This window comes from Ahaetulla prasina, chromosome 2 (assembly GCF_028640845.1).
Source record: "Ahaetulla prasina isolate Xishuangbanna chromosome 2, ASM2864084v1, whole genome shotgun sequence".
Lineage (NCBI taxonomy): Eukaryota > Metazoa > Chordata > Lepidosauria > Squamata > Colubridae > Ahaetulla > Ahaetulla prasina.
Window position 1 is genome coordinate 66,092,439 of NC_080540.1, and position 25,325 is coordinate 66,117,763.

A 25,325-nucleotide genomic window follows, 5' to 3' on the forward strand; every position below is an offset into this window, starting at 1 on the left:
CAGTTTTTAAATAGAATTTATAGAAATACTTGTTGGTGTTACTTAACTCTTACTTTAACTTTACAATAGTAAGTCTATGAGATGGAGCCTTGGCTGAGAGCAGAGACCAGCCTGAATAATCTAGTAAAGTCTGTGTCAAGCAAGTATTTAAATCTAGATTTCTCAGCCCCAGTCCAGCATTTAAGCATTGGCATTAAGCCATTAAAGTGGCATTAGAGTAGAAGAGTCGTCATTCATGCATTTCCTCCTTCAAATGGAGAGAATGAAATTATCTTCCTTTTGGGCAACTGTCTTGATACTGTGACTTTTCTCCCATTTTTAATTTGTCAGTCACTCAGAGTTGTTCTGGAGTTGGGCAACCCTAGAATGTGCCCAATACATTACATACATACATACATACATACATACATACATACATACATACAGTATATACATACATACAGTACATACATATGAATATGTTCTCCAACTATGATTAGGCCCTATCATCACCCGTGTTTACTGAACTTTTGACAGAAATACAATTTTTTCAAATTTTGTTAATCTGATTCAAGATTAAGCTGTTCCAGGAGAGTTCCAGGCCAGCTTAATTTGAGAGACCAAATTCACAATAACATTTTGTTCTACTGACTGCCAGGTTGGCAGCTTTTAGAAGTCAATTAATTTGTCAGGGTCTGTGAGGTGCTTGGCTGTCTCTGTAAAATTTCCTAAAATGGCTTCCTCAGATTTCTGGCAAGCCAAAGACACAAACCTTTAGCCATAGGGGCTCACAGTAATATGCCAAGGGAGATGAGGGGTTATTTAATTGTTAATTTAAGTGTATATGCTTGAATCCATTACTCACAATTCCCATTCATACATAAATCCCAGTTATTCAGTTCAACTTTCACCAAAGAAGAAAGATACCATTATTTTATTGCCATTGACCCTTAATTTATTTATTTATTTATTATTTAGATTTTTATACCGCCCTTCTCCCGAAGGACTCAGGGCAGTGTACAGCCAGAATAAAAACAGTACAATATACAAATTAAGACAAAAGTTAAAATAACATATTCTATAAATGGCCGAAAATTTAAAACCGTCAAATTTGACCCATAAAATTCATAAAAATACCCCAATTACAATTATTAAAATTCAAAAAGTTTAAAAATTAAGCCAGTCCCGCTTGGATAAACAAGTGCGTTTTCAATTCACGGCGAAAGGTCCAAAGGTCAGGTAATGGCCATCATCTTTACCAACATTCCCTTCTCACTGTTATTGCTCCAATTGAAGGTCAAATTGGCATTGGTGCCAGTTGGTCAACCAGCTCCTGTTCTCTATTTAATCTTCCATTTTTTCCCTACCATACCCATTGGTCATTTGCATTCAATTTTGTTCTGCCCACAATTCTCCCTGATCTTCTTGATTCACTCTCACCTTTGCTTTGAGTTTAGTGGCATTTTCCTTCAACATTCATCCTGCATATTTATTTCAAACCCAAAGATTCTTCCAACCAAACAGTCCAGCTGGATGCCATCTTGATACCTTATCCATATATTTGGGGAAATTGATTTTTCATGGTTATTTCCTGTGTGAAGAGAATCCACATCTGTACAACTCACACATACTTTACTGTCATTCAGAATTTCAGATGATTGTATAGAACAGGGGTTTGCAAACTTGGCTCTTTTAAGACGTGTGGACTTTAACTCCCAGAGTTCCTCAACAAAGCTGGCTGAGGAACTCTGGGAGTTGAAGTCCATACGTCTTAAAAGAGCCAAGTTTGCAGATCCCTGGTATAGAAAGATGGAATCAGGGGCAATGGGCACAACGTTGCATTTGCAATAAAGATGAAAAGAGACACTTCCACTAAATTGGAGAAAAGGGCAGTATTGTCATCACAATCTTAGCTTATTTAACTTATATTGCATATAAAAGAAAGAGGATAATGGGAAAGGGATTCATGACAGGCATGTGAATTGCAGAGACTGTCAGCCATCTCAACCTGGTCAGTTAGAAAAGAAAGATTCTTGAATCCATTGTTAACGAAAGTACTCTTTACTAAAGCCAAATGGTTACAAGGTAGCAAAGCCGGATCTGAAGTTACGTGCCCAAAGCATCTGGTTAAATCTTCCCTTCTCCCCACATTCCCCTTGGTTATCTTAAACTATCCGATTACATTCAAACAAATTGTTTTGGCATAGTCCCTGGCTTGGTGGGCTGGATGATCTCACTTTCCATCCCATGACCTTGGAATGGCCAGCAGCTCCCACGGAACAGCAAGAAGAGTAGTTCCAATTCCCTTCATCCCAGTCTCCTCTTTACCTCCCTGTGGGTCCCTCTCCACCCCACTGCTTATGGCAGTCTGGCATCTGGTGAAATATGGCTGGTGTAGCAGGATGACAGTCCTGACAGAGACTTGATGTGATATGCTATTTCAGATGTTTGACATTAGTCACATTTGCACAGTACGCATCTGCTGTGATCTGCTACGGATGATAACAGTGCCTCCTTTTACAGGGATATGCAGTTCTGGTACCAGCTCAGGAGTGAAGAGCTAGAAAACATGCAAGCATCTTACTTTGGTTTGAAAGGAAGGAATAGCAACAACAACAACAAAAATATTAAAACCCAGGCAGAGTCTGATGGTGGTAGTAATGTGGCGTATGACAACCAAGGCTTCTGCAGGTAAGGAAGAGACAAATTGATATTGTGCTGCATTTCCTGAGCAGTTTTTACAGGTGACTGGACAATCTACTTATCACACACATCTTGGCACACTTTGTCATTTTTGTGTACAGCTTCATCTTTGCAGAGGGCCTAAAATGACTCTGTCATTCAAAGCTCTCTTGAATGTTCTGTTTTCCGCACAAAAACCATATTGAAAAATAAGCCTCTAGATCATTCTCAGAGTTGCTCCTTCAGGCCTTCTCTGCATTCCCTCCTCTAATTTAAAATGCACCACTGTAGTTATACTGTGCAGTTTATTTATGATAATGCTACATAAGCTATAAAAGTTAAACTGCATCTCCAGTCACTCTGCAGATCAAGAATCAAGCTGCATATTATGCTCAGTGCATGGCATATTAGTTTATCTTCCACATTTAATTTCATCCTTCCAGGAATGGAAGAAATGGAGAACAACCGACACAGAAAATATTCAGCTTCTATATTTGTCTGTGTAACAGCCAGTTGATGGTTAGTTCTCCTGCAGGGCATGTAATTATGGACCAAGAAGTTGTTCCATGCATACCAAAGATGAACCATCATGGCATCAAACAGGAATAGGGACCAAATTCATCATATTTATTTGGGTGATGGTGGGAAAATTTGACATTATCAGCTTTAGTATTTTTCACTAACACTCCCAGGAGTGTGTATCTCCTCCCATCATGGTGTAATAGTATAGAAAACCTATATCTCCCTTATCGTTAATTATACTTTTAAAATGATGTGAAGCTTCAAGTTATGCATTAAATATAAATGTAATGTTTAACCCTTAAACAAAGCCATCTGATGTTTTACCTTTGAAAGGAATCATAGGCTGTTTATAATATTTGTTACTTGGCTAAATAAAAGTTCTCACAATTGGTAAAATGATTCCATTTTTTTTAATGCTAAATATAAAGGAATTGCTTCACTGCTGCAATTGCGCTGGAAAATTAAAACCCACTTTCACTATTTCACCAATATTGTTTCCTTTTAGAGAATCCAAAATCTAACACAGGTGCAACTCATATAGGAATGGAAATGTAACAGGACAAAAATTGCAAGAATTTTGTCTGTAACTACTTTATGCTACTTTATGCCACTTTGTCTCTTCTTTGGAAGAGAAATCTGTTTAAAACTGAGCTGCATTAGCTGCTCCATCTTGTTTCTGATAATGGGAAAAGTTCTTATTGCGGCATCTTCCACCCTTAATTTGTGAAAGTATCACTGCCGTTTTCGCTCCTAGTGATTGAAAGAAAGCTAAGTATAAAATGGCTGCTGTGCCTTGCAGTAACTTGCAAAGGTCAGAGCAGATAATATAATAATCCGCTGCTCCTGCTGTATGGCTATCCGAGTCTCCCTAAGAAGCCACTCCTATGTACCCCATTAGTTAGTGCTGCCTTGTACTGGATCAGTTGGAGGACTTCCAGCATTCAATTATTCCTGCTGCAGTTTCCAGTCTACCCACCACTGGGCCAGAAATTGCCCTTGTAGAAGGACAAAAGAATCTCCTTATGGCCTCATTAATACCACTTTAGCTCCAGAGGAAACTGTGTTATACCATATCAAGCTCTTTGTCCATCTAACCTACCCTTGTCTCCGTTGACCAGAAACACCGGTCTTTCTTATTCCTATCTGGCTATCACTTCAGGGTGCCTGGGATTGAATTTATCATCTTCCCAGGGGCAAAGAAACTATTGTTCTACACTTACCTTTATTATCTGGGTTATAATGTACATTTTTAATATAGTATATACACTTTAGTATTAATTGATATCTTTATTTTTCTTTATTTTTGCTTTGTAGCATACTTTGCAAAATTATTGTACCATAGCTCAAGGCAGTTTTTCAGGTGTCTTTTCAGAATTCCCAGAACGTCAGAGATACTGATATTTTTTTAATCTTCCAAATACAGCTTGCCCTTGACTTACAACCGTAATGGAGCCCAGAATTTTGATCCTAAGTCATAATGGTTGTTAAGTGGGTTACCATGTGAGCTGTCTCAATTTTATGACTGTTTTTATGATAACCATTCAGTGAACCATAAGTCATTAAGCCAACCATGTGCTCATTAAGCAAATCCAGCATATGCAGTGGGTGGGTGGGGGGATTGCCACTTTCTGCTCGGAAAATAGTTAAAAAGTCACAAATCACAATCAGATGACCGCAAGGCACTGCAACCAGTCATAAGAGATTAAGAGCAAGCTGGGTGAGTGAACTGTGTATCACTTACCACTTTGCTTGGCATATGATTGCTACTTTCTCCAACGAATGTCTGGCATACGAGAGCAAGTGACAAAGTGTATCACTTCAAAGGAGCAGCATATGTCCATTCCTCTGTGCTAGCTGCTTCCTGCTTACTTTAATCCCAAAGTTTTAGTGACGGTGTGATACTCTCAGGATCATGGGGGGGGGGCTGATTTTTTGAGCCAACTTGAGCCATTTAACCAATTAAAAAGGAAGAGGGGGAGTCAATGGAATCCTCAAGCTATGATGGGCCCAAGAATGTGACTAAGCACAAAAGAATGAGAAAGGAAATGGAACTGGTACTAAAGTAGAGCCCTCCATCTTAACTTTAGGGTTAGTTTGATTTGTTTTATTGATCAGTCTCATGAGCTGCCCTAAGGATACCTTGTCCCGTGAACCAAAGCAAACAACATGCTTTTTTTTTTTACTACATCTATTTCAGTAACACTGAAGATCTGTATATGGCACTCTCTATATATCAAATGATATATTGCCATTGGTCCACTGGATTATGTGGAAAATGAACCTTGAAGCTGACAAATGAGATGCCAGTTTTGTGTGTCACTTAAGGGATATTGTATAATGAATTAGATAGAGTCAAATGATCCCAACACATAAATTGCTGTTAACAGCATGGCAGTAAAGAGGAATGATTGGAGTAAGAGCAATCTCAAAAAGGCCCATCATGTATAATGTAAGAAATCCAATTGGAAGACAATAAATTAGATGTCATTTTTGCACACTATTTCCTACATTCTTGTCCTCACATAACAATTGCTATTTTTTTAACCTAGTTATGCCTCTCTAAGCTAAGACAATGTGCCAAATAGCTAAATGCTCTGGAAACCTGTGCCAAGCTTTTATCCACCAAGGGCAATTCCTTTCTTTATTATCCTGAAAAGAAAGAAGCTGTCAACTTTGAACATTAGACAGTCCTCACATTTATCCTAATTTATTTTAACAAACGGATGAAAGTTTCTTTTCCTCTACTTGGATAATGTTGTTCTTACAGCATCCTACAAAGCAATGCCTTTTTTTCAACATGGGGACAAATGTATCAATAGCTTAAATGCTTTGCAATTGAAATCCTGTATGGTCAGAACAGAAATGTGTTTTTCAGAACCAAATAAACGTATTGTATGGATTCTTTCTTCCATATGCTCCTTCTTCTTTAAGCATTGCTGCAAGAAATGAATTTAAACCCTCCCTTTTGTTACTATGTGATTTGGCCACCTTTAGATGTCAACATGTTAAGGAATCTTTAAATTTTGGCAAAAATGTTTAATGAATGGGGGAGGCTGCAGAAACAAACACGGGTGTTCAGAAGTCCAAGAATGAAGTTATAATGAATAATAAAGCGATGTACTTATCAAAAAAACAAAGGAGGCTAATCACAGAACATTCCAATCAGCAGTGTAAAAGCTAACACAAGAGATCTGAAGTGGTTAATACTAGACTATGAAGAACGCAGTACGTGCAATTAAAGGAGAGAGAGGGACAAAGAGTGAGTTCAGAGAAGGACGGTAAATAGATGATTTCTAGAAGCAATTGATTCTAATGGAGCTCACACAGAGTTCAACTATATAGGCAGAAAAAGCAAAGTAGAAACTAAACACACCAGAAGACTTTGTGCCAAGGTGGGTGAGCAGTTCAATGTAAGGCCAAAAGAGTCTGAGGCATGCCAGCAAGCAAATAAGTCAGTAGCTTTTGCCATAGTAGAAAGGACAGAAGGCTTAAAAGTGTAATGTTAAAACTTTGTCCACAGCAAAGAAGACAGAAAGTGTAAAGAGATAGCATTTATACATGCCCACTTGTTTGTACGGGCATCACTTGTTCAGGGAAAGGCGGTAGAAAAGGAGATTTCTGGAGAGAAAAGAAGATGAGCATTTTGGGGTAGAAGAGTAAGTCAAGTCAATCTTTCCAGGAGATGCTGAGCTGGATGAGCTTTCTTGCTGGGGTAAGGAGTTACCCAAGAAAGTGGATGGCACACCTAGCAATACAAAGGACAATAGGAAATGTGCTGTCTTCTGTGAACACCTGTTCAGGAATATCAGTTTTAAAGAGGGGACTGAAACAAAGAGACCATTAGCTTAGGAATGACTTTAACTTCAGAGAAATAGATGGGGGGGTAAGGAAGGGTAATAGGAACGATTATTAACAAAGAGAATCAAAATGCAATTGCTGGATGGTGGTATTTGGTTTGGTTAATCCTTTTTATTTTCAGGATTGACATAGAGGAAGATAGAGGAAGACAGAACCTTCTTCTTGCAGGATTATCTGAGATGAGTTTGAGCCTGCCCATTTTAAGGACTGATGTACGTCACTTGTGGTTTAGAACTTGATTCTTATAAAGTGGTGAAAGCCTCCAGGGAGGTGTTGGGAGCTTATCCTAATAGCTTTAACCAAAAACTTTCTACTATTGACCTCACCCCATTCCTAAGAGGACCATAAGGGGCGTGCATAAGCGCACAAACGTGCCTACCGTTCCTGTCCTATTGTTTTTCTTTTCTTCTTCCTATATATGTTTATATGTGTATATACTATATAATCTTTTTGTATGATGTTGTGACAAAAATAAATAAATAAATAAAATAAAATTGTGTACGCATCTTCAGGATGGAGGTAGTATTATTGACCTGGAAGGAGATGATGATGCATCCCCTCTTCAAGAAACCATTGGTCCACTTAGCAGGTGGTCTCCAACCTTCCCTTTTTTCCTGGAACTCCTGAAATGATGATTGGTCAATGGAATTGAAGCAAGCAATGATTGAGAGTCCAGGGCATGAAGGGCTGAAGACACCAATTCTCATTCCCCAACACAGACTTCTTTCCTCATACAGATAACCACCTCTTCTGTCACCACCAAATAGCACCTGGCAGAGAAGGGTGAAATAAATCTTATCAAAGATCTAAACTGACCTCCTGAAAGAGGACTTTGAATTCAGACCAAGGATCACCTGTGATCCTCAATGGCTGCAGGATCATCATTCTGATAATTTCTTATATTTATAGCATAGAGTAGAATAAATTTTTATATTTATTGGCCAAGTGTGATTGGACACACAAGGAATTTGTCTTGATGCATATGCTCTCAGTGTACATAAAAGAAAAGATACGTTCATCAAGAATTCTAAGTTACAACACTTAGACTGGACTATTGCAATGCTCTCTACATGGGGCTCCCCTTGAAGAGCACCAGGAGGCTCCAGCTAGTCCAGAATGCGGCTGCGCGGGTGATAGAGGGAGCACCGCGTTGCTCCCAAATAACACCTATCCTGCGCGGCCTGCACTGGCTGCCGGTAGCCTTCCGGGTGCAATTCAAGGTGTTGGTTACCACCTTTAAAGCGCTCCATGGCTTAGGACCGGGTTATTTATGAGACCACCTTCTGCCACCGATAGCCTCCCAACGACCTGTGCGCTCCCACAGAGTGGGCCTGCTCAGGGTGCCATCAACCAAACAATGTCGGTTGGCGGCCCCCAGGGGGAGAGCCTTCTCTGTGGCAGCACCAGCCCTTTGGAATGAGCTGCCTCCAGGGTTACGCCAACTCCCCGACCTCCGGACCTTCAAACGTGAACTGAAGACCTTATTATTTCATCGTGCGGGACTAGCCTAAGTGTACTTTTAATTGTAATTTTAAATGGGTTTTATGTCGGTCTATGACCGTTTTAGTTGATTCGGCCTACTAAATATTTGTTTTTAATTCTGTTTTAAATTTGTTATTTGTATTTTGTGTTTTAATATGGCTGTAAACCACCCTGAGTCCTTCGGGAGAAGGGCGCTATAGAAATAAATAAATAAATAAATAAATAAATAAATAAATAAATAAATAAATAAATAAATAAATAAATAATAGTCATAGGGTACAAATCAGGAAACAGTATCAATATAAATCGTAAGGATACAAGCAACAAAGTTAGTCATACAGTCATAAGTGGAAAGAAATTGGTGATGGGAACGATGAGAAGATTAATAGTAGTGCAGATTTAGTAATAGTTTGACAGTGTTGAGGGAATTATTTGTTTAGCAGAGGGATGGCGTTCGGGAAGAAACCGTTCTTATATCTAGTTGTTCTGGTGTGCAGTGCTCTGTAGCATCGTTTTGAGGGTAGGAGTTGAAATAGTTTAGTTTATGTCCAGGATGAAACATCATATATGTATAGTAGACGAAACCACCAAACTATGCAGTAGGTGAGCTACAAGTGGGTTTCTGGTATGTAGATTTGCAAAATAAATGTTTGATTTTTCTAAAACTCTGTATTCATTAAAAAAAGCTAAAGAATGTTGATGAAAGTTGTTGCTAAGTTTATCTAGCTGAAATTGTAATAGGAAAATGTCACTGGTTAGGTAATCTAATTGTTGGTTGAACTGCAAAAAGCCGATGGGTTTCATTAAGTATGAGAGACCGTCTTCTGAGGATTGGTTGCACAGCTGCTACATACCAATAGCAAAGAAAAATATTTTGGTTGGTTGGTTGGTAAGAGCTACTGTTTGGAGTGCTCCAGCCTAAGTATTTGCAGGTTATTTTTAGATGCTGCTATCTCTGAAAGACTGAGATATATACACTATTATGGGAGTTTAAAAGGTTAAATCAGGATGCTTTTAGCTGAGGGTTGTACTGAGGGAAAGTGGAGGATTTAATGAAAAGAAACACATTGAGCCTCCAGGAAAATTGGCATTGGGAAGGAAAAGAATAAACATTTGAAATGAAATGGGTTATTGCCTGTGGGAGCTTACAAATAAAAAAAGCAATCTAAGGTTCAAATCTTGACTAGTTAACTTGGAAATAAAACCACTAAATTCAGTGGGTTTTCTATTTGAGTAGACTTATCTAGGGCTTTAAACACCTGTTAAGATGCTACCATATATTTTTTTCTTCCACAACTTAACAATATACCTGGAAAAGGAAGTGCTGCATCAAAATGAGTGAAATTGCTTTAATATGTTTATTTTGCAGTAAAGACCTAAAGCATACAAGAAAGTAGAGATTATACCTAATCACCAGGCTCCAGTAAACAAAAAATTCAGTTACAATAGATGTTTTATTGATAAAAGCAGCCGCAAAATCTAGTAATACTGCATATTTGAATAAGTGGCATTTGACGTCACAAAACTAGCTGTTCTGTTCACAAAAACAATAACTGCTTCTGTTATCTCACTTTGTCAGTGAGATATCCATGCCCTTTTTCTAAACTAGTGTTTTTCAATCATGACACCTTTAAGATGTTCAACTTCCAGACTTCAACTCCCTAAGCATGCTGGCTGGGAAACTGGGAGTTGAAATCCCTATAACTTAACATTGTCAAGGTTGAGCAAGACTGATCTAAACTTATGACACAGACCATTAGAACGTTCTACATTCAAGGCAAGGCCCCAAAGAAAAGGCAAAGGCTCTGCTAATTCTAAAATCCTGCTTATATAGTTGTCAGAGTCTACAGCTGGTTTCCAAAACAGTCTTTCTTTCCTGCTGTTCATCTCACCCTGTAATCGGTTTATTGTATCTATATTTGAAAGCTTTATTGTATCCTAATGACCAAGAGAAATTCTATAACTATCTGCTGAGCAGTCCTTTTAAGCATAATGTCGTTTCAGAATTAGCATATAGACTTGCAACCATTGACATATTTTTGCTGATTTTTCTGATCTTTTAAAACACATTTAAATTACTATTCATCACCAAGTCTTGAGGCATCAAATACCACAAATTTTTCCCTCCCATCCAATCCTCCTTTTTCCACATCTTCAGTCATTCATTTATTTAACTTACACACAATTTTCGAAGGAATATAAGTAATACAGTTTTTAAAATAATAAAAGAAAAACAGCAACAGTAACAGTAACTAAGTAACAGCAATATGTTGCAACTAATTATGCCACATATAAAAGAGATATCACAAACAAATCAACCTCCCCCAGGCCTGCTGGAAATTGTGGAGAAATTGTGGAGTTCCATAGAAGATAAAAGAGCTGATATACAAGGATCTATAAGCAGTTTCACTAATGGGCTTTGGAGCTGGATGGCTGCCAGATCTTATTGGATTTATAGATTTAATCTATCTGTCCCCAATCTGGTGACCTTCAGACTTTTTAAGCACAACTTCCATCATTCCCCCTCAATGTGACTATCACTAATAATAAACAGTGTCTAGGATGCATATTATTGGGACTACTTAGATTTATTACATGGTGATCCTGTGAAAATATTTACAGATCCCTCGCATCCTGGACATAAACTCTTTCAACTCCTACCCTCAAAACGATGCTACAGAGCACTGAACACCAGAATAAATAGACACAAGAACAATTTCTTCCCGAACGCCATCACTCTGCTAAACAAATAATTCCCTCAACACTGTCAAACTATTGACTAAATCTGCACTACTATTAATTTCTCATAGTTCCCATCACTCATCTCCTCCCACTGTATGACTATAACTTTTTTGCTTGTATCCTTATGATTTATATTGATATTCTGATGGCTCAGCAGACTAAGTCTGTCTGTTATTAACACAGCTGCTTGCAATTACTGCAAGTTCAAGTCCCACCAGGCCCAAGGTTGACTCAGCCTTCCATCCTTTATAAGGTAGGTAAAATGAGGACCCAGACTCATTGTTGGGGGCAATAAAAGTTGACTTTGTATATAATATACAAATGGATGAAGACTATTGCTTAACACTGTGTAAGCCGCCCTGAGTCTTCGGAGAAGGACGGGATATAAATTCATATATATATATATATGTTTTCTGAGGTTTTCACGGGTGTTTGTATGTAGGTCTTTGGTTGTTCGGGTTTTCTCCCGTGTAAAATTGGAAGTGTCTTGGCGACGTTTCGACGAAGTCTCATTCGTCATCTTCAGGCTTCAGCTTCGTGCTTCTGGGAGCAATGTGTGATCGCAGCTGTTTCTTCCTTTTAACTGCTAGTGGGGGTTTGAACTGATTGGGTGGGAGTTTGGCTGTGCTCTGATTGGATGGGGTTTTTTTGTGCTCTGATTGGCTGGGGGTGTGTCCTGTTTGGGTGGGGGCTTGGTTGTGCTCAGTTTAGTCTGTGTTGCAGAGGGATTTGAGCTGGTGAGCTGCATAGCTGTTGTTTGGCTTTGTGGTCGTGCTACATCTTTATAGTGGGTGTCAGTCTGCTGCATGTATGGATTGGAGGGGTTTGAAATGGCTAATGTTGCAGCTGCGGTCTGGCTTCTGGTCCTTGGTTGTGCTTCATGATCAGTGTGGGTTTGGGTCTGCTTTCTGGGTGGATGTGCTGTGGTGACATCCTGTGTGGACCTCGTGAGTGTGGGTCTGGTGTCATTCCTCATGTTAGGGACTCGTTTGTCAATAAGGGCAGGTTTCCAAATGGCTGGTAGGCGGAGGTATCATCTCGCTTTGTTCATGCTGTGTGGGCGTTTATCTCAATGGCTTCTCTGATTATTCTGTTGTTAAAGTGTTCAGTTTTGGCGATAGTTCTGGTCTTTTTAAAGTCAATATCATGTCCTGTGACTTTAAAGTGTTGGACCAGGAAGAAGTTGGTTCCTCTTTTGAATGAGTTCTTGTGTTCTTCAATGCGTGCACTTATTCTTCTGTTGGTTTGTCCAATGTATGTGGAGGGGCAGGCGGTGCATGGGATTTCATATACTCCTTGATTTTCTAACTCAATTTTGTCTTTGGGGTTTCTTAGGATGGTGGATATTTTTCTGTTTGTGCAGAATGCTGTCTTGATGTTGTGTTTGTGGAGGATCTTGCTGATTCTGTCTGTGGTGCCTTTTATATATGGGAGGAGGGCTGTGTCCTTTTCTTGTTCTCTGTCTTGGATTTTAGTGGGGGGTTCTTTTTGGATTAGCTTGGTAATCTTATTTCTTTGGAATCCATTGGATGTTAGTACATTAGTGAGAGTGTCTAGTTCGGTTTTTAGGTGTTGTTCGTCAGCTAAGCATTTTGTTCTGGAGATGAGTGTCTTGGCTACGGAGTTGATCTGTGCTGGGTGGTGGTGTGAGAGTGCGTGCAGATAGCGGTTTGTGTGTGTTTTCTTCTGGTAGATGGTGTGTCCTAGGGAGCCATTGGGTTTCCTGTAGACTAAGACATCCAGGAAGGGAAGTTGGTTGTTAACTTCTGTTTCCATGGTGAACTGTATTTTGGGGTGTAGGCTATTGAGGTGTGTGAGGAAGTTGTCAAGTTTTTCTTTCCCGTGTGGCCAGATTATGAAGGTGTCGTCTACATATCTGAGCCAGAGTTTGGGTTTGTGATCAGATTTTTCTAGAGCTTGGGTTTCAAAGTGTTCCATGTAGAGATTGGCAATGACAGGTGAGAGGGGTGATCCCATGGGTGCTCCTTCTACTTGTTTGTATTTTTGTCCATTATAGATGAAGTATGTGTTGGATAGGCAGTGGTTGGTCAGATCTAGGATGTGCTTGGGGGTTATATTTGTTTTGGATAGCTGTCAAGGCTTCTTTGATTGGCACTTGGGTGAAAAGGGATATGACATCAAAGCTCACGAGTAGGTCGCTGGGCTGTAAGTTTTGTTTCTTTATGATCTCTATGAACTGGAATGAGTTTTTTACATGTGAGGTGATGGATTCTGCATAGGGCTGTAGTTGTTTGGCGAGAAATTTGGCTAGGTTTTGTAGAGGTGAGCCTATGGAGCTGACTATGGGTCTAAGTGGGGTTCCTTCTTTGTGGGAGACCATAGAACTTAGGGTATCTGGATGATTTGTCTCTGGGAATGATTCTTTGTTGGATTTCTTCGGTGATGGAGGAGGCTTTTATTTTGGATCTAGTGGTTTTTTCTAGGTAGGTGGTGGGGTCTGTGTTTAGGGGCTTGTATGCAGGGTCTTGGAGTAGGTTGGTTAATTTGGTTTGGTAGTCAGATGTGTTCATAACCACCGTGGCGTTGCCCTTGTCTGCTGGTAGGATTATTATGCTGGTGTCTTTTTTCAGGTTAAGTAGTGCTGTCTGTTCCTCTTTGGGTAAGTTGCTTTTGGGTGGCTTGCTGGTGCAGAGGATGTTGGAGATCTCGAGTCTGATTTTGTTAGCGTCATCGGGGTTAACGCCACGGTGGTTATGAACACATCTAAACTGAGCACAACCAAGCCCCCACCCAAACAGGACACACCCCCAGCCAATCAGAGCACAAAAAACCCCCCATACAATCAGAGCACAGCCAAACTCCCACCCAATCAGTTCAAACCCCCACTAGCAGTTAAAAGGAAGAAACAGCTGCGATCACACACTGCTCCCAGAAGCACGAAGCTGAAGCCTGAAGATGACGAATGAGACTTCGTCGAAACGTCACCAAGACACTTCCAATTTTACACGGGAGAAAACCCGAACAACCAAAGACCTACATATATATATATATATATATATATATATATATATATATATATATATATATATATATATATATATATATATATATATATATATATATTTTCCTGATTGCTTATTTGTACCCTATGACTATCATTAAGTGTTGTACCTTAGAATTCTTGATGAACGCACCTTTTCTTTTATGTACACTGAGAATGTATGCACCAAGATAAATTCCTTGTGTGTCCAATCACACTTGGCCAATAAAGAAAAAATTCTATTCTATTCTAAGATAGGATAAACTTTTCATTTTAAATATATAGGAATTTTTTTCCAGACGCTGAATTCTACGTGGGCAATAACCAGGCCTGAAAACATTAGCCCCTTTTTTGCATTTTTATGGGTTGTTGGGAAATTGGGCTGGAAAATAATCTCACATGTAAATGACAAGTTTATTCTGTATGTTTGTGAGACTAAAAAGTACAAAAATCACAAAATTGTTGGTTTTGTCACCCAATTTCAGTGGCATAATTGGGAAATAATCTAATGGCTGCAGGAGCTAGACTGGAGGGATCAACCCTGCTTTATGAGCTCTCTGTAGGCTTTGGGGTTTTCATATATAGGAATGGAGGACACATTAAAAATAATCTTAATCATTCCCCAATATTATAGTCAAGTAGTTGGGATTTTAATCAAAAACATTAATGAGAAAAGTAGACAATAAAATATATACTCAGGTATACCCTCTGTTTTCTAATATAAAGCAATTCTTTCTTTTCCCTTTTGTTTTCTGTGCTGTGGCATTTGTTAAGCCTCAATCTTACTTTTACGAACTAACAACTTGTGTTTTTTCACCCTCTAAATCCTCAATTAACACTTCTTTTTCAGGTTGTAGGACAAATTTCTGTCATTTGTCCATTTAAAACTCCTTTCAGCATCTATTCCTGTGGATAGGAATAGTCTTGAGCCCATAGAGAGCTCAGGGGAGTAAATATTCATTTGAAAGACCAGAAAGTATTAACAGTACTTGATTAGTTGGAGCAGCAGAATGGTTTGATATAATGGAGTTTCCTGTGTTTGTATGACTTCATATCCAAGTAAAACGATAGGACAGTGGCCCCCCAGTGGCCCCTTTTGGGCACCAAGGACCAGTTCAGTGGAGACATTTTTCTGTGGACTGGAGGGGGCATTTCTTCCTGCATCCCGCAGATAGGGCTTAACTTGTTTTTGCGGCCCAGTTTCTGGCATGCCGTGGCCTGGTGCTGGGTCATGGACTGGGGGAGGGGGTTGGGACCCCTGAGATAGGTTGTTAGTTGTGAAGTCGTGTCCGACCCACCACGACCCCTTGGACAACATTCCTCCAGGCCTTCAATTGATATATGGCACTTCTATTCCTTCAGTGCTTTTTTCATGTTTGTTATTGTTGTTACTATTACTACTACTTGTAGTAGTAGTAACAGCAACAGCAGCAGCAGCAGCATTTTTATTAAGGGAGGCTGCTCAACTCCAATATGCCTCTGGACAACTTAGAGAAAAAAACAATAGAGAGAACTGAAGCCTCCAGATAATTACTTCACTGTTTTGCATCATACCACTTGTTAGTGAGGGGAATGTAGGTTTCAAAACACCAGGAGAATGAAGAAAGGAAGTCCTTCTAGGACGGTTCATGTACAACCAATGTAGAATATGACAGAGTTGAAAGTAAATAGCAAAGCTCTATGCCTGTTTCTAAAATGAGCAGAAAGATATACAGGCAGAAGGATTATATAATATAGAGACCACTTTATTAGGACCAGAGGTGGTATTCAGCACGTTCTGACCAATTCTGGAGAACCGGTAGAGGAAATTTTGAGTAGTTTGGAGAACCAGTAAATACCACCTTTGATTGGCCCCGCCCCCATCTATTCTATGCCTCCCGAGTCCCAGTTAATCAGGAGGAAATGGGGATTTTGCAGTAACCTTCCCCTGGAGTGGGGTGGGAATGGAGATTTTACAGTATTCTTCCCCTGCCACGCCCACCAAGCCATGCCACACCCACCAAGCCACGCCCACAGAACTGGTAGTAACAATTTTTGAATCCAACCACTGATTAGGACTTGTTTTAATTAAACTCTATATACCCCCTTGATTTTTTTGGATACAGAGTAGCATAAAACTATTTTGAATTAAAGGATAGATAAATCAGTGATTTTCAGGTTGCTGTGCAGTTATTCGTTTGAGTCTAATAATTTCCTTATGGTGAAGACAACGAAGTCAAACAATATTTAAAGCAATGTAATTCTGTTTTCTTTACATAGTACTATGCTGTTGCAAACATCGTGTTCTCTTGTGCATGATTTTCTCATAAAGAATCTATTACTGCCACTAAAATGTATATTTTGGAACAAAATTTTTTGTTTCACTCCCTTTTGGAGGAAATTTATTTGCAAAGCCATTTTTAACATCTGTCAGAAAATATATGACCACACTTATAATGTCTTAACTGTGCGGGCATCTTTTTATTGCTAGTGCTATTAACATTATTATCCCTTCTGGCAAAAAGCAATAATAACAAAGGAAAATTAAGGGAATTTTTCTGAATGCCATTGGTGCTTACTGTATTATTATTTTTTTCTTTTTTCTTTTTTCTAAAAGAGCAATGCAAAATAAGACCAAAACGACAGAAACCAATAAAACTGTCAAAATATACTGCTGATTCTACAAGTGAACTCTATATGTAAATACAGTTATTCATACGCATTTGTAGGAATAAAAACGCATATTTATGCACATGCCCATTCTGTTGTCATATCATGTATACCTTTGATACGTTCCTTATAATCTAAAATACCTCAGAATTTAAAAGTACAAAGAAGTCATCCCTCTGTTGAAATGATTGGACTTGTACTTTCAAATTTACATTCCTCACAGATGCTTCCAAAAACTGGGCTGATAGAACCCGTAGTCATTCCTTGACTGCTGTAAGCTAGATAAAAAGTGAAAATTTAATTAATTGCTGATCTAATGCATCTCAATGAATTCTTCCAAACAATGAATGTGATATAATTGAATGAGCAATGTTGGTGACTCCGCTTTCTCAAATTTCTGTATCTAAGAATTAGGTTTAACTATATTTCTCTGCACTGTTGATTCATGCATCAATTTTTCTACTAAGATTAAATTATCCACGTTATGATTATTTTGCCACTTCTGTCAAAGTCCTACCAACATCAGGGTCACTCCTTCCAGTTTCACAAAATCTGTGACTGAGTTGCCATCAGCAAGAGAATAATGAAGCTTTAAGGAAAATAATTATGAAAATAAAGTCAAAGTGAGTTGAAATATTCATAAAATGTACCACCCCCGAAATCTGCTGTATGATCAAATTCCCATTAGAGTTGTTTCCACAAGTCTTCTATTCCAGGTAACATAGACAGCTAGTTTGGTCTAGTGGTTAAGCCACCACTTAGAAACTAGGTGAGTTCTAGCCCCACTAGGCATAAAAACCAACTGAGTGACTTTGGGCCAGTCCAGAGATGGCATTCAGCTGGTTCGGACCAGTTCAGGCGAACCAGTAGCACTGACTATCAGTTGGCCCTGCCCACCTGCCCCCGCTCTATCCTGTCCTTTATTTCCTGCTTTGTAGCTCATCTCAATCATGTGGCATATCTGATCCCCCCCCCCACTATTCTACTTACCATTGCTGACTTGGAAGGTAAGCAGCTGAGCTTCTAAATGCTCCATTTTCAGCGCTGCACACAAGCGCCTTAACACGCGCTCACCGAACCGGTTGTTAATCCGGCAGCCTCCCACCACTGGGCCAGTCAGTCTCTGTCAACACAGCTCATCTCACAGGATTGTTGTGGTGGAAACATAAAAGAAAGGAGCATTAGGCGTGTTTGCCACCTTGAATTATTTACACAAATAAGCTATATTTAATCTAATCGTTAATACTCTTTTAACGTCTGTCATGAGTATCTGGTGATCCAGAATCAGCAATGTGAGAGAAAAATGAGAGAAAAAAATTCACTTATAACATAGTGGGTTCTAATAATAATTTGATCATTTAATTGATCAAATTATTAGTGATAAGTATTCTGATAGAAATGATTTGTTCAGGAGATTTCTTTGGAATTCTATAAATGTGGGATGTGAGAAAACGTCAGTAATTGTTGCCATTAAAAACATTGTGATTGATGTTTTAATAGCATTCCTAGAGATAATTGATATTTCCCAGTGTCCACTCTATTCACAATTATGGTTTATTCTTATAAAAATCAAAGTTGAGTCAAAGTAATTTGATTTAGACAAATGGAGTTCTATTGAGATTTTAAAGTACAGATTTTAATGACATTTAATGTCTACCGGTGTTTTAAGCGTAACATGTAATTATGTCAATAATTTCTTTTGTTTTACCCTGGCAAAAGTATTCTACCTGCTGTTTCTTTGACATAAAACTTCAAAGAATATTCTAGAGAAGTATCTTTCAGACTTGGCAACCTAATGCTGGCTAAGGTGTTCTGGGAGTTGAAGTCCACACATCTGAAAGTTGCCAAGTTGGAAAAACAACTCTGTACTGACAGTTATAGAAAGATAGAAGGCTCGGTGGCTAGAAACACCAAACATTTTTTAAATAATTTGTGACTGAGGGAACTTTCTATTTGAATTACTATTGCCTTCTGCCAGACCTTAAAATTGAAAATGATCTTCTATGTTGCGCCCCTTTCTGGACCGGGATGCCCTATGCACGGTCACTCACGCCCTTGTGACGTCTCGCCTGGATTACTGCAATGCTCTCTACATGGGGCTTCCCTTGAAGGGCATCCGGAGGCTGCAGTTAGTTCAGAATGCGGCTGCGCGGGTGATAGAGGGAGCCCCTCGTGGCTCCCGCATAACACCCATCCTGCGCAGGCTGCACTGGCTACCTGTGGCTACCTGTGGCTACCTGTGGCTACCTGTGGCTACCTGTGGCCTTCCGGGTGCGCTTCAAGGTTTTGGTGACCACCTTTAAAGCGCTCCATGGCATAGGGCCGGGTTATCTACGGGACCGCCTACTGCGACCAGATACCTCTCACCGACCCGTGCGCTCTCACAGAGAGGGACTCCTCAGGGTGCCGTCAGCTAGGCAGTGTCGTTTGGCGACGCCCAGGAAGGGCCTTCTGTGGGGCCTCCCACCCTCTGGAACGAACTCCCCCCAGGACTCCGTCAACTTCCTGACCTTCGAACCTTCCGTCGCGAGCTCAAGACACATTTATTCATCTGTGCAGGACTGGCTTAGATTTTTAAATTTAGAGGGGTTTTAAATTGATTTTAAATATTTATATTTTATATTTATATTTCTATTTTTAATAATTCGGGCGCTAGAATAAGTTTTTTAAGGATTATTTTAATTTGTATATTGATATTGATGTTTTATATGCCTGTGAACCGCCCTGAGTCCTTTGGGAGATAGGGCGGTATATAAATTCGAATAATAAATAAATAATAATAAATAATAAATAAATAAATAAATAAATGCCTTCCGGAAGCTAGGAATCAAACACAGACGTAGCTGACAACCTCACCTTTCCCTTCAAATTATATTGTACATTCATTTCCTCTCTTGTTGCCCTTTCAGTTTCACTTCTGACTTTTATTATTTTGTGAAAATCCAATGCTCTATCCAATGTCATTAATCCATTAATACAACGTCAGAAGCACAAAGTATCGTATTCGGTGAATTATTTCCTGTAATTGCTCTTGCATAGCTTCAACTCTCCCTAAGGCCATTGCAAAAGTGGTGTTTGAATGTCAGAAACAATAAATTAATAGAATTCCAAAGAATCCAAGTGAAGAAAGTGCCATAAAGAAGGCTGTATAGATGTGGATTATGCAAAAGTTTCTTTCCAGAAAAGGTCAGTGTGAAGACTGCAAAGCTGGTGTACAGTGTAGTTGGGAATAGGCTTCCTAGTTTTTGATTCTTGAGTCATTGAATGGGAAAGTGGCAGAACTCCCACATGGAAACATCAAGGTGCTATGGGAGGGATGAGGGTGCTGCAGAGGTATGTGGGAGTCTGTGGGAAGGCCACACTGCAAGCTGTGTATGAGTCCAGACTAGGCTTTGGATGTCCAGCACAGGCTGGGTGCGAATCAGGGGGAGAGCTTGGCAGGCCCAGCACAGGCCATGCATGAATCTAGAAAAATTGGGGAAGAACTTGAAAGGCCCAGGGCAGTCTGCATGTGAATTGGGGAGACACTGAGCCAGTGGAGGTTGCACAGGTGGGAATGACTTATCAGAGCAACTTCTGACCTTTCCTGCTGGCTTCCCCATTGACTTTGCTTGTGAGAAGCTAGCAGGGAAGATCACAAATGGTGATCATAGGCCATAGCTCTCTGAGATGTCATACTTGCAAGATAGGCATTGAAGAACCTTTACTATCATCCCAGTGCTGAAGAAACCATCAAGGAACTGAATGACTTCAGACAGAGTTGCTCTAACATCTTTAGTTATGAAAACCTTTGAAAGGCTAGTGTTAGCCCACCTGAAAACTATCACTGATCTGCTGTTAAACCCTTTGCAATTTGTCTATCAAGCAAATAGATTAGCAGATGATGCTGTTAATATGGCTCTGCATCCTACATCCTACAACATCTTGAATTTCCAAAGACCTATGCAAGGGTCCCCTTTGTAGACTTCAGCTCAGCATTCAATACCATCATTCTAGATATTCTTCTAATTCTTAAACCAAATCAGCTAGCTGTACCTGACCACACTTGTAAGTGGATCATAAGCTTCCTAACAGACAGGAAGCAGCAGGTGAAACTAGGCAAAATCACATCAGATGCCTTTACAGTTAGCACAGGAGCTCCACCAGGGCTGTGTGCACTTTCCACTTCTCTTCCCTCTATACACCAATGACTGCATCTCAAAAGATCCCTCTGTTAAAGTACTGAAGTACTAAAGTACAGAACAATTTTGCACTAAACACACTCAAAACCATAGAAATAGTGGTAGACTTTAGGAGAAATCCTTCCATACTTCCACCTCTTACAATACTAGATAACACAGTATCAACAGTAGAAACCTTCAAATTTCTAGGTTCTATCATATCGCAAGATCTAAAATGGACAGCTAACATCAAAAACGTCATCAAAAAAAACACAACAAAGCATGTTCTTTCTGCGCCAACTCAGAAAGTTCAAACTGCCCAAGGAGCTGCTGATCAAGTTCTACAGAGGAATTATTGAGTCTGTCATCTGCACCTCTATAACTGTCTGGTTTGGTTCTGCAACCCAACAAGACAGACACAGACTTCAGAGGATAATTAGAACTGCAGAAAAAACAATTGCTACCAACCTGCCTTCCATTAAGGACCTGTATACTGCATGAGTCAAAAAGAGGACTGTGAAAATACCTACAGACCCCTCACATCCTGGACATAAATTGTTTCAACTTCTACCCTCAAAATGACATTATAGAGCATTGCACACCAGAACAACTAGACACGAGGACAGTTTTTCCCCGTATGCCATCACTCTGCTAAACAACTAATTCCCACAACACTGTCAAACTACTAAGACTCTATTACTATTATTATTCTCATCCTTCCTATTACCTGTTTTCTTTCTACTTATGACTATAATCTTGTTGCTTGTATCTTTACAATTTATATTGTGTCATTCATTTTCCTAGTATGATTTTGATTGCTTATTTAGTATCCTAAGACTATTTATTTATTTATTTATTTATTTATTTATTTATTTATTTATTTATTTATTATATTTTTATACCGCCCTTCTCCCGAAGGACTCAGGGCGGTGTACAGCCAATTATAAAAAACAATAACAATATACAATTAAAACAAAGAATTAAAAAACTATAGTCTAATTAAAAGACTATATTCTATAGTCGGCCGAAATTTAAAATAATTAAATTTAAAAACCCTTAAAATTCATAAAATTACAACCCCAATTAAAAGTAATATTTAAAAATTTAAGCCAGTCCCGCTTGAATAAATAAATGCATTTTCAGCTAAGTGTTGTATCTTATGATTCATGATGAATGTATTTATGATGACTGTGATCATGATTTATCATTTATATCTTTTATTTACACTAAGAGCTTATGCACTGAAGACAAATTCCTTGTGTGTCCAATCACACTTGGCCAATAAAGAATTCTATTCTATTCATTCAGTAATAAAGTTAAACAAGCTTTTTGTCACACGTCTTGGCTTTATGCCATTTCAGGGAATAAAGTTTATGATTTTAAGCATTTCTACATGCACATAACTGCAATTGATTGTAATTCACTATATTCTTTTATTGTTTTTTTTAATCAAACAGTACACATCTGGTGTTTAGACTGGTTTTTAATTAATGTAACTATTGTTGAATAGTTTTGTAACTATTCATATTACGAAAGTATTAACTATGCATTTTGCATTCTTACTTGTGCTTTTAATTTCAGATGCCAGGCAAAATTGCAATACTGTAGCTAAATTAAACCAAAGCTATTGGTGTTTTTTTCCCTTTTAAATAAATAAAAAGAATGCCTCTTCTTTGTTTTCCAGCTTCAAAGAAGACTGGATTAGAGACATGGCACAAATACGCTGTTCTGGAGAATGCGACCTACAAAATAAATCAACTAAAACCAGTATTGCACTTGGTAAACATTTGGTCCCTGGACATAATGGTGGTGTACAGAGCATCCATACAGTATATGCGGTAGACGTCTATGGGCAGGATAAGGATATCCTTGGAAAACTGCATACTCACTTACCTGGATAAACAGCCTCAACTGTTAAAAGTTGTCCCGGACCAAAGAAAATTGTGAATACACATGCTTACTGAATGTGCCTTAAAAACAAGATTAAAATAAACGTCTTTCCCTTATGTATCTGTTGCGGTAAATGTCTGACTACAGGTATAATTTAGCAAATTGCCCAAAATATGGAAAACAAAATTCAGATTCACAAAAAAGCAAAATAAAATGCATTTTTTATATTTACTAGGGCAGCGCATTCTTAAAAAACAATTAGGAAGAAATTACTTGGATTTGCACAAGCACAGTACCTCCTTTCATTAATGAAGCACAACTTTACTCCATGTGAGCTTCAGTAAAAGGTGCTGGTGCTTTATTAAATGGGAGAGAGGTTGTACTCTGTTCCAAGGCACTTTGGAATTATTTTTGATGTTTGTGCACACCTATGATTTAATATCAAGCTACCATTTCTACACTTTGCTTAAAAAAATTAAAAAGGGATGACATCAAGAAAGGAATTGTATATTGTTTTAATATGTGCTTCAATGTTGGCTCTTAACAGTTTGTACCTTTTCTGCATGTGACCATCCTGATGATAGTGAGGATGAATTCTAACTGCAAACTTAATTTATCTTCTCTTTTTATATATACCAGTATATCAAAAAAGAAAAATGTATTTTTGCACAAGAAGAAATCAAAATAAATATATATTTTAATGAGAAATTGGTCAAGCAAACATGTTGCTTCGGTGTCCAGATTGCATTATAATCTTCCATTTCAGGTCCTTTATCATGTGTCGTGACTATTTGAACTGTGGTGGTGCAATGGTTAGAATGCAGTACTGCAGGCTAATTCTGCCAACTGCCAGCAGTTCGATCCTGACTGGCTGAAGGTTGACTCAGCCTTCCATGCTTCTGAGGTCGGTAAAATAAGGACCCAGATTGTTGGGGGCAATATGCAGACTCTGTAAATCACTTAGGGAGAGCTGTAAAGCACTGTGAAGTGGTATATAAGTCTAAGTGCTATTGCTATTGCTATTGTTAGGGGAACTTAAATACCACTTTTCCATTTACTGAATGTCACAGCAGCTAATGTAAAAATAAAGCAAAACTCTTTTGAAAACGAAAAACCAAGTTCAAGTGCAGCAACCTAATTTCAAAGCAAATAAGTGAAAAAAAATCTGCCATATCAATCAATTGAAACTGAAATTACCCACTGGTGGCTTTAATAAAAAAAAATCATAGGGTGCCTAAAAGGGATAAAAATCAAGGTTATGTGAAAAAGAGAGAATGGCTTATTTTTTTTTTTTTTTTTTTTTTTTTTTTTATTGAAAAAGTTTTAAAAAAAACAAAAACATTTTCCCCCTTTTTTCCCCCTCCCTCCCAAAAAAAAAAAAAAAAACAAAACATCCTCCCTCCCCACCCCGGCTTCCCGGGTCAATCACAAGGTAAAGTCCAATCCAAATAACCACATCCAAAGCTTTTCGCCTCCCAACCCCTCCCATTACATAAAATAACTTTCTAATTATTCAAAGGCAATCTGATATTTCTTAATCTGATATCTGTTTTGTAGATAATCAATCCATTTTTCCATTCAATTAAATATCTTTCCTGCGTATTGTCTTTTAAAACGCTGAGATTTTAGCCATCTCAGCCAAGTTAATAACTTTCAATATCCATTCTTCTATTGTAGGTATCTCTTCTTTCTTCCAGTATTGTCCAATCAACAGTCTTGCTGCTGTTATTAAGTTCAAAATCAGTTTAGTCTCAATCCCTGTACAATCCATTATAATTCCCAAAAGGAAAAATTGTGGCAGGAACTTTATCTTCTTCTTCAGTACATTTTGAATAATCCACCAAATTCTTATCCAAAAGACCTTAATTTTCTTGCAAGTCCACCAAATATGAAAATATGTAGCATCATCACAATCACACCTCAACATTTCGCTTGGATATTAGGATACATACATGATAATTTTTGGGATCTAAATGCCATCTATAAAACATCTTATAAAAATTTTCCTTAAATTCTGTGCTTGTGTAAACTTAACATTTCTAACCCAAATTTTCTCCCATGTTTCCAACATTATTGGTTCCTGAATATTCTGTGCCCATTTTATCATACAATCCTTTACCAAATCCTTTTCCGAATCTATTTCAAGCAACACATTATACAATCTCTTTATATGCTCCTGGGTCTGATTTCTAATTTGCTTTATTAAATTTTCCTCCTTTGCATTATACCAATTTTTGATCTTCTTTCCATCTAGCACTTATTTGCCCATATTGAAACCAAGTATAATTCCTCCTTCTTCATTTAATACCTGTAATGATTTTAATTGCAATCTACCTCCTTCAGCATACAAAAGTTCTTTA

The 25,325-nt window shown here is 38.5% G+C and overlaps 1 protein-coding gene and 1 long non-coding RNA gene across 4 annotated transcripts in view; one reads left to right on the forward strand and one right to left on the reverse strand.

Annotated features, from left to right (window-relative positions):
• The window catches only part of LOC131189490 (uncharacterized), a 28,930-nt gene extending 9,588 nt beyond the window's left edge, over nucleotides 1–19,342 (reverse strand). The window contains exons 1-4 of one of the 3 annotated variants that reach the window (XR_009153055.1): nucleotides 19,173–19,342; nucleotides 17,906–19,132; nucleotides 17,059–17,193; nucleotides 1,420–1,570 (exon numbers count right to left, since the gene is read on the reverse strand). This is a non-coding gene — a long non-coding RNA (uncharacterized LOC131189490). Of the gene's footprint in view, nucleotides 1–1,419; nucleotides 1,571–5,554; nucleotides 7,812–17,058; nucleotides 17,194–17,905; nucleotides 19,133–19,172 lie in introns of those variants that run through there. The other 2 variants (XR_009153056.1, XR_009153057.1) reach the window with 2 other exon arrangements.
• The window catches only part of SUSD3 (sushi domain containing 3), a 61,456-nt gene extending 37,212 nt beyond the window's left edge, over nucleotides 1–24,244 (forward strand). The window contains exons 4-5 of the mRNA XM_058165577.1: nucleotides 2,503–2,670; nucleotides 22,760–24,244. Of these exons, the coding sequence (XP_058021560.1) occupies nucleotides 2,503–2,670; nucleotides 22,760–22,976 (385 nt within the window). The 3' untranslated portion in view covers nucleotides 22,977–24,244. The remainder of the gene's footprint in view (nucleotides 1–2,502; nucleotides 2,671–22,759) is intronic.
• Nucleotides 24,245–25,325: the final 1,081 nt, after the last annotated feature.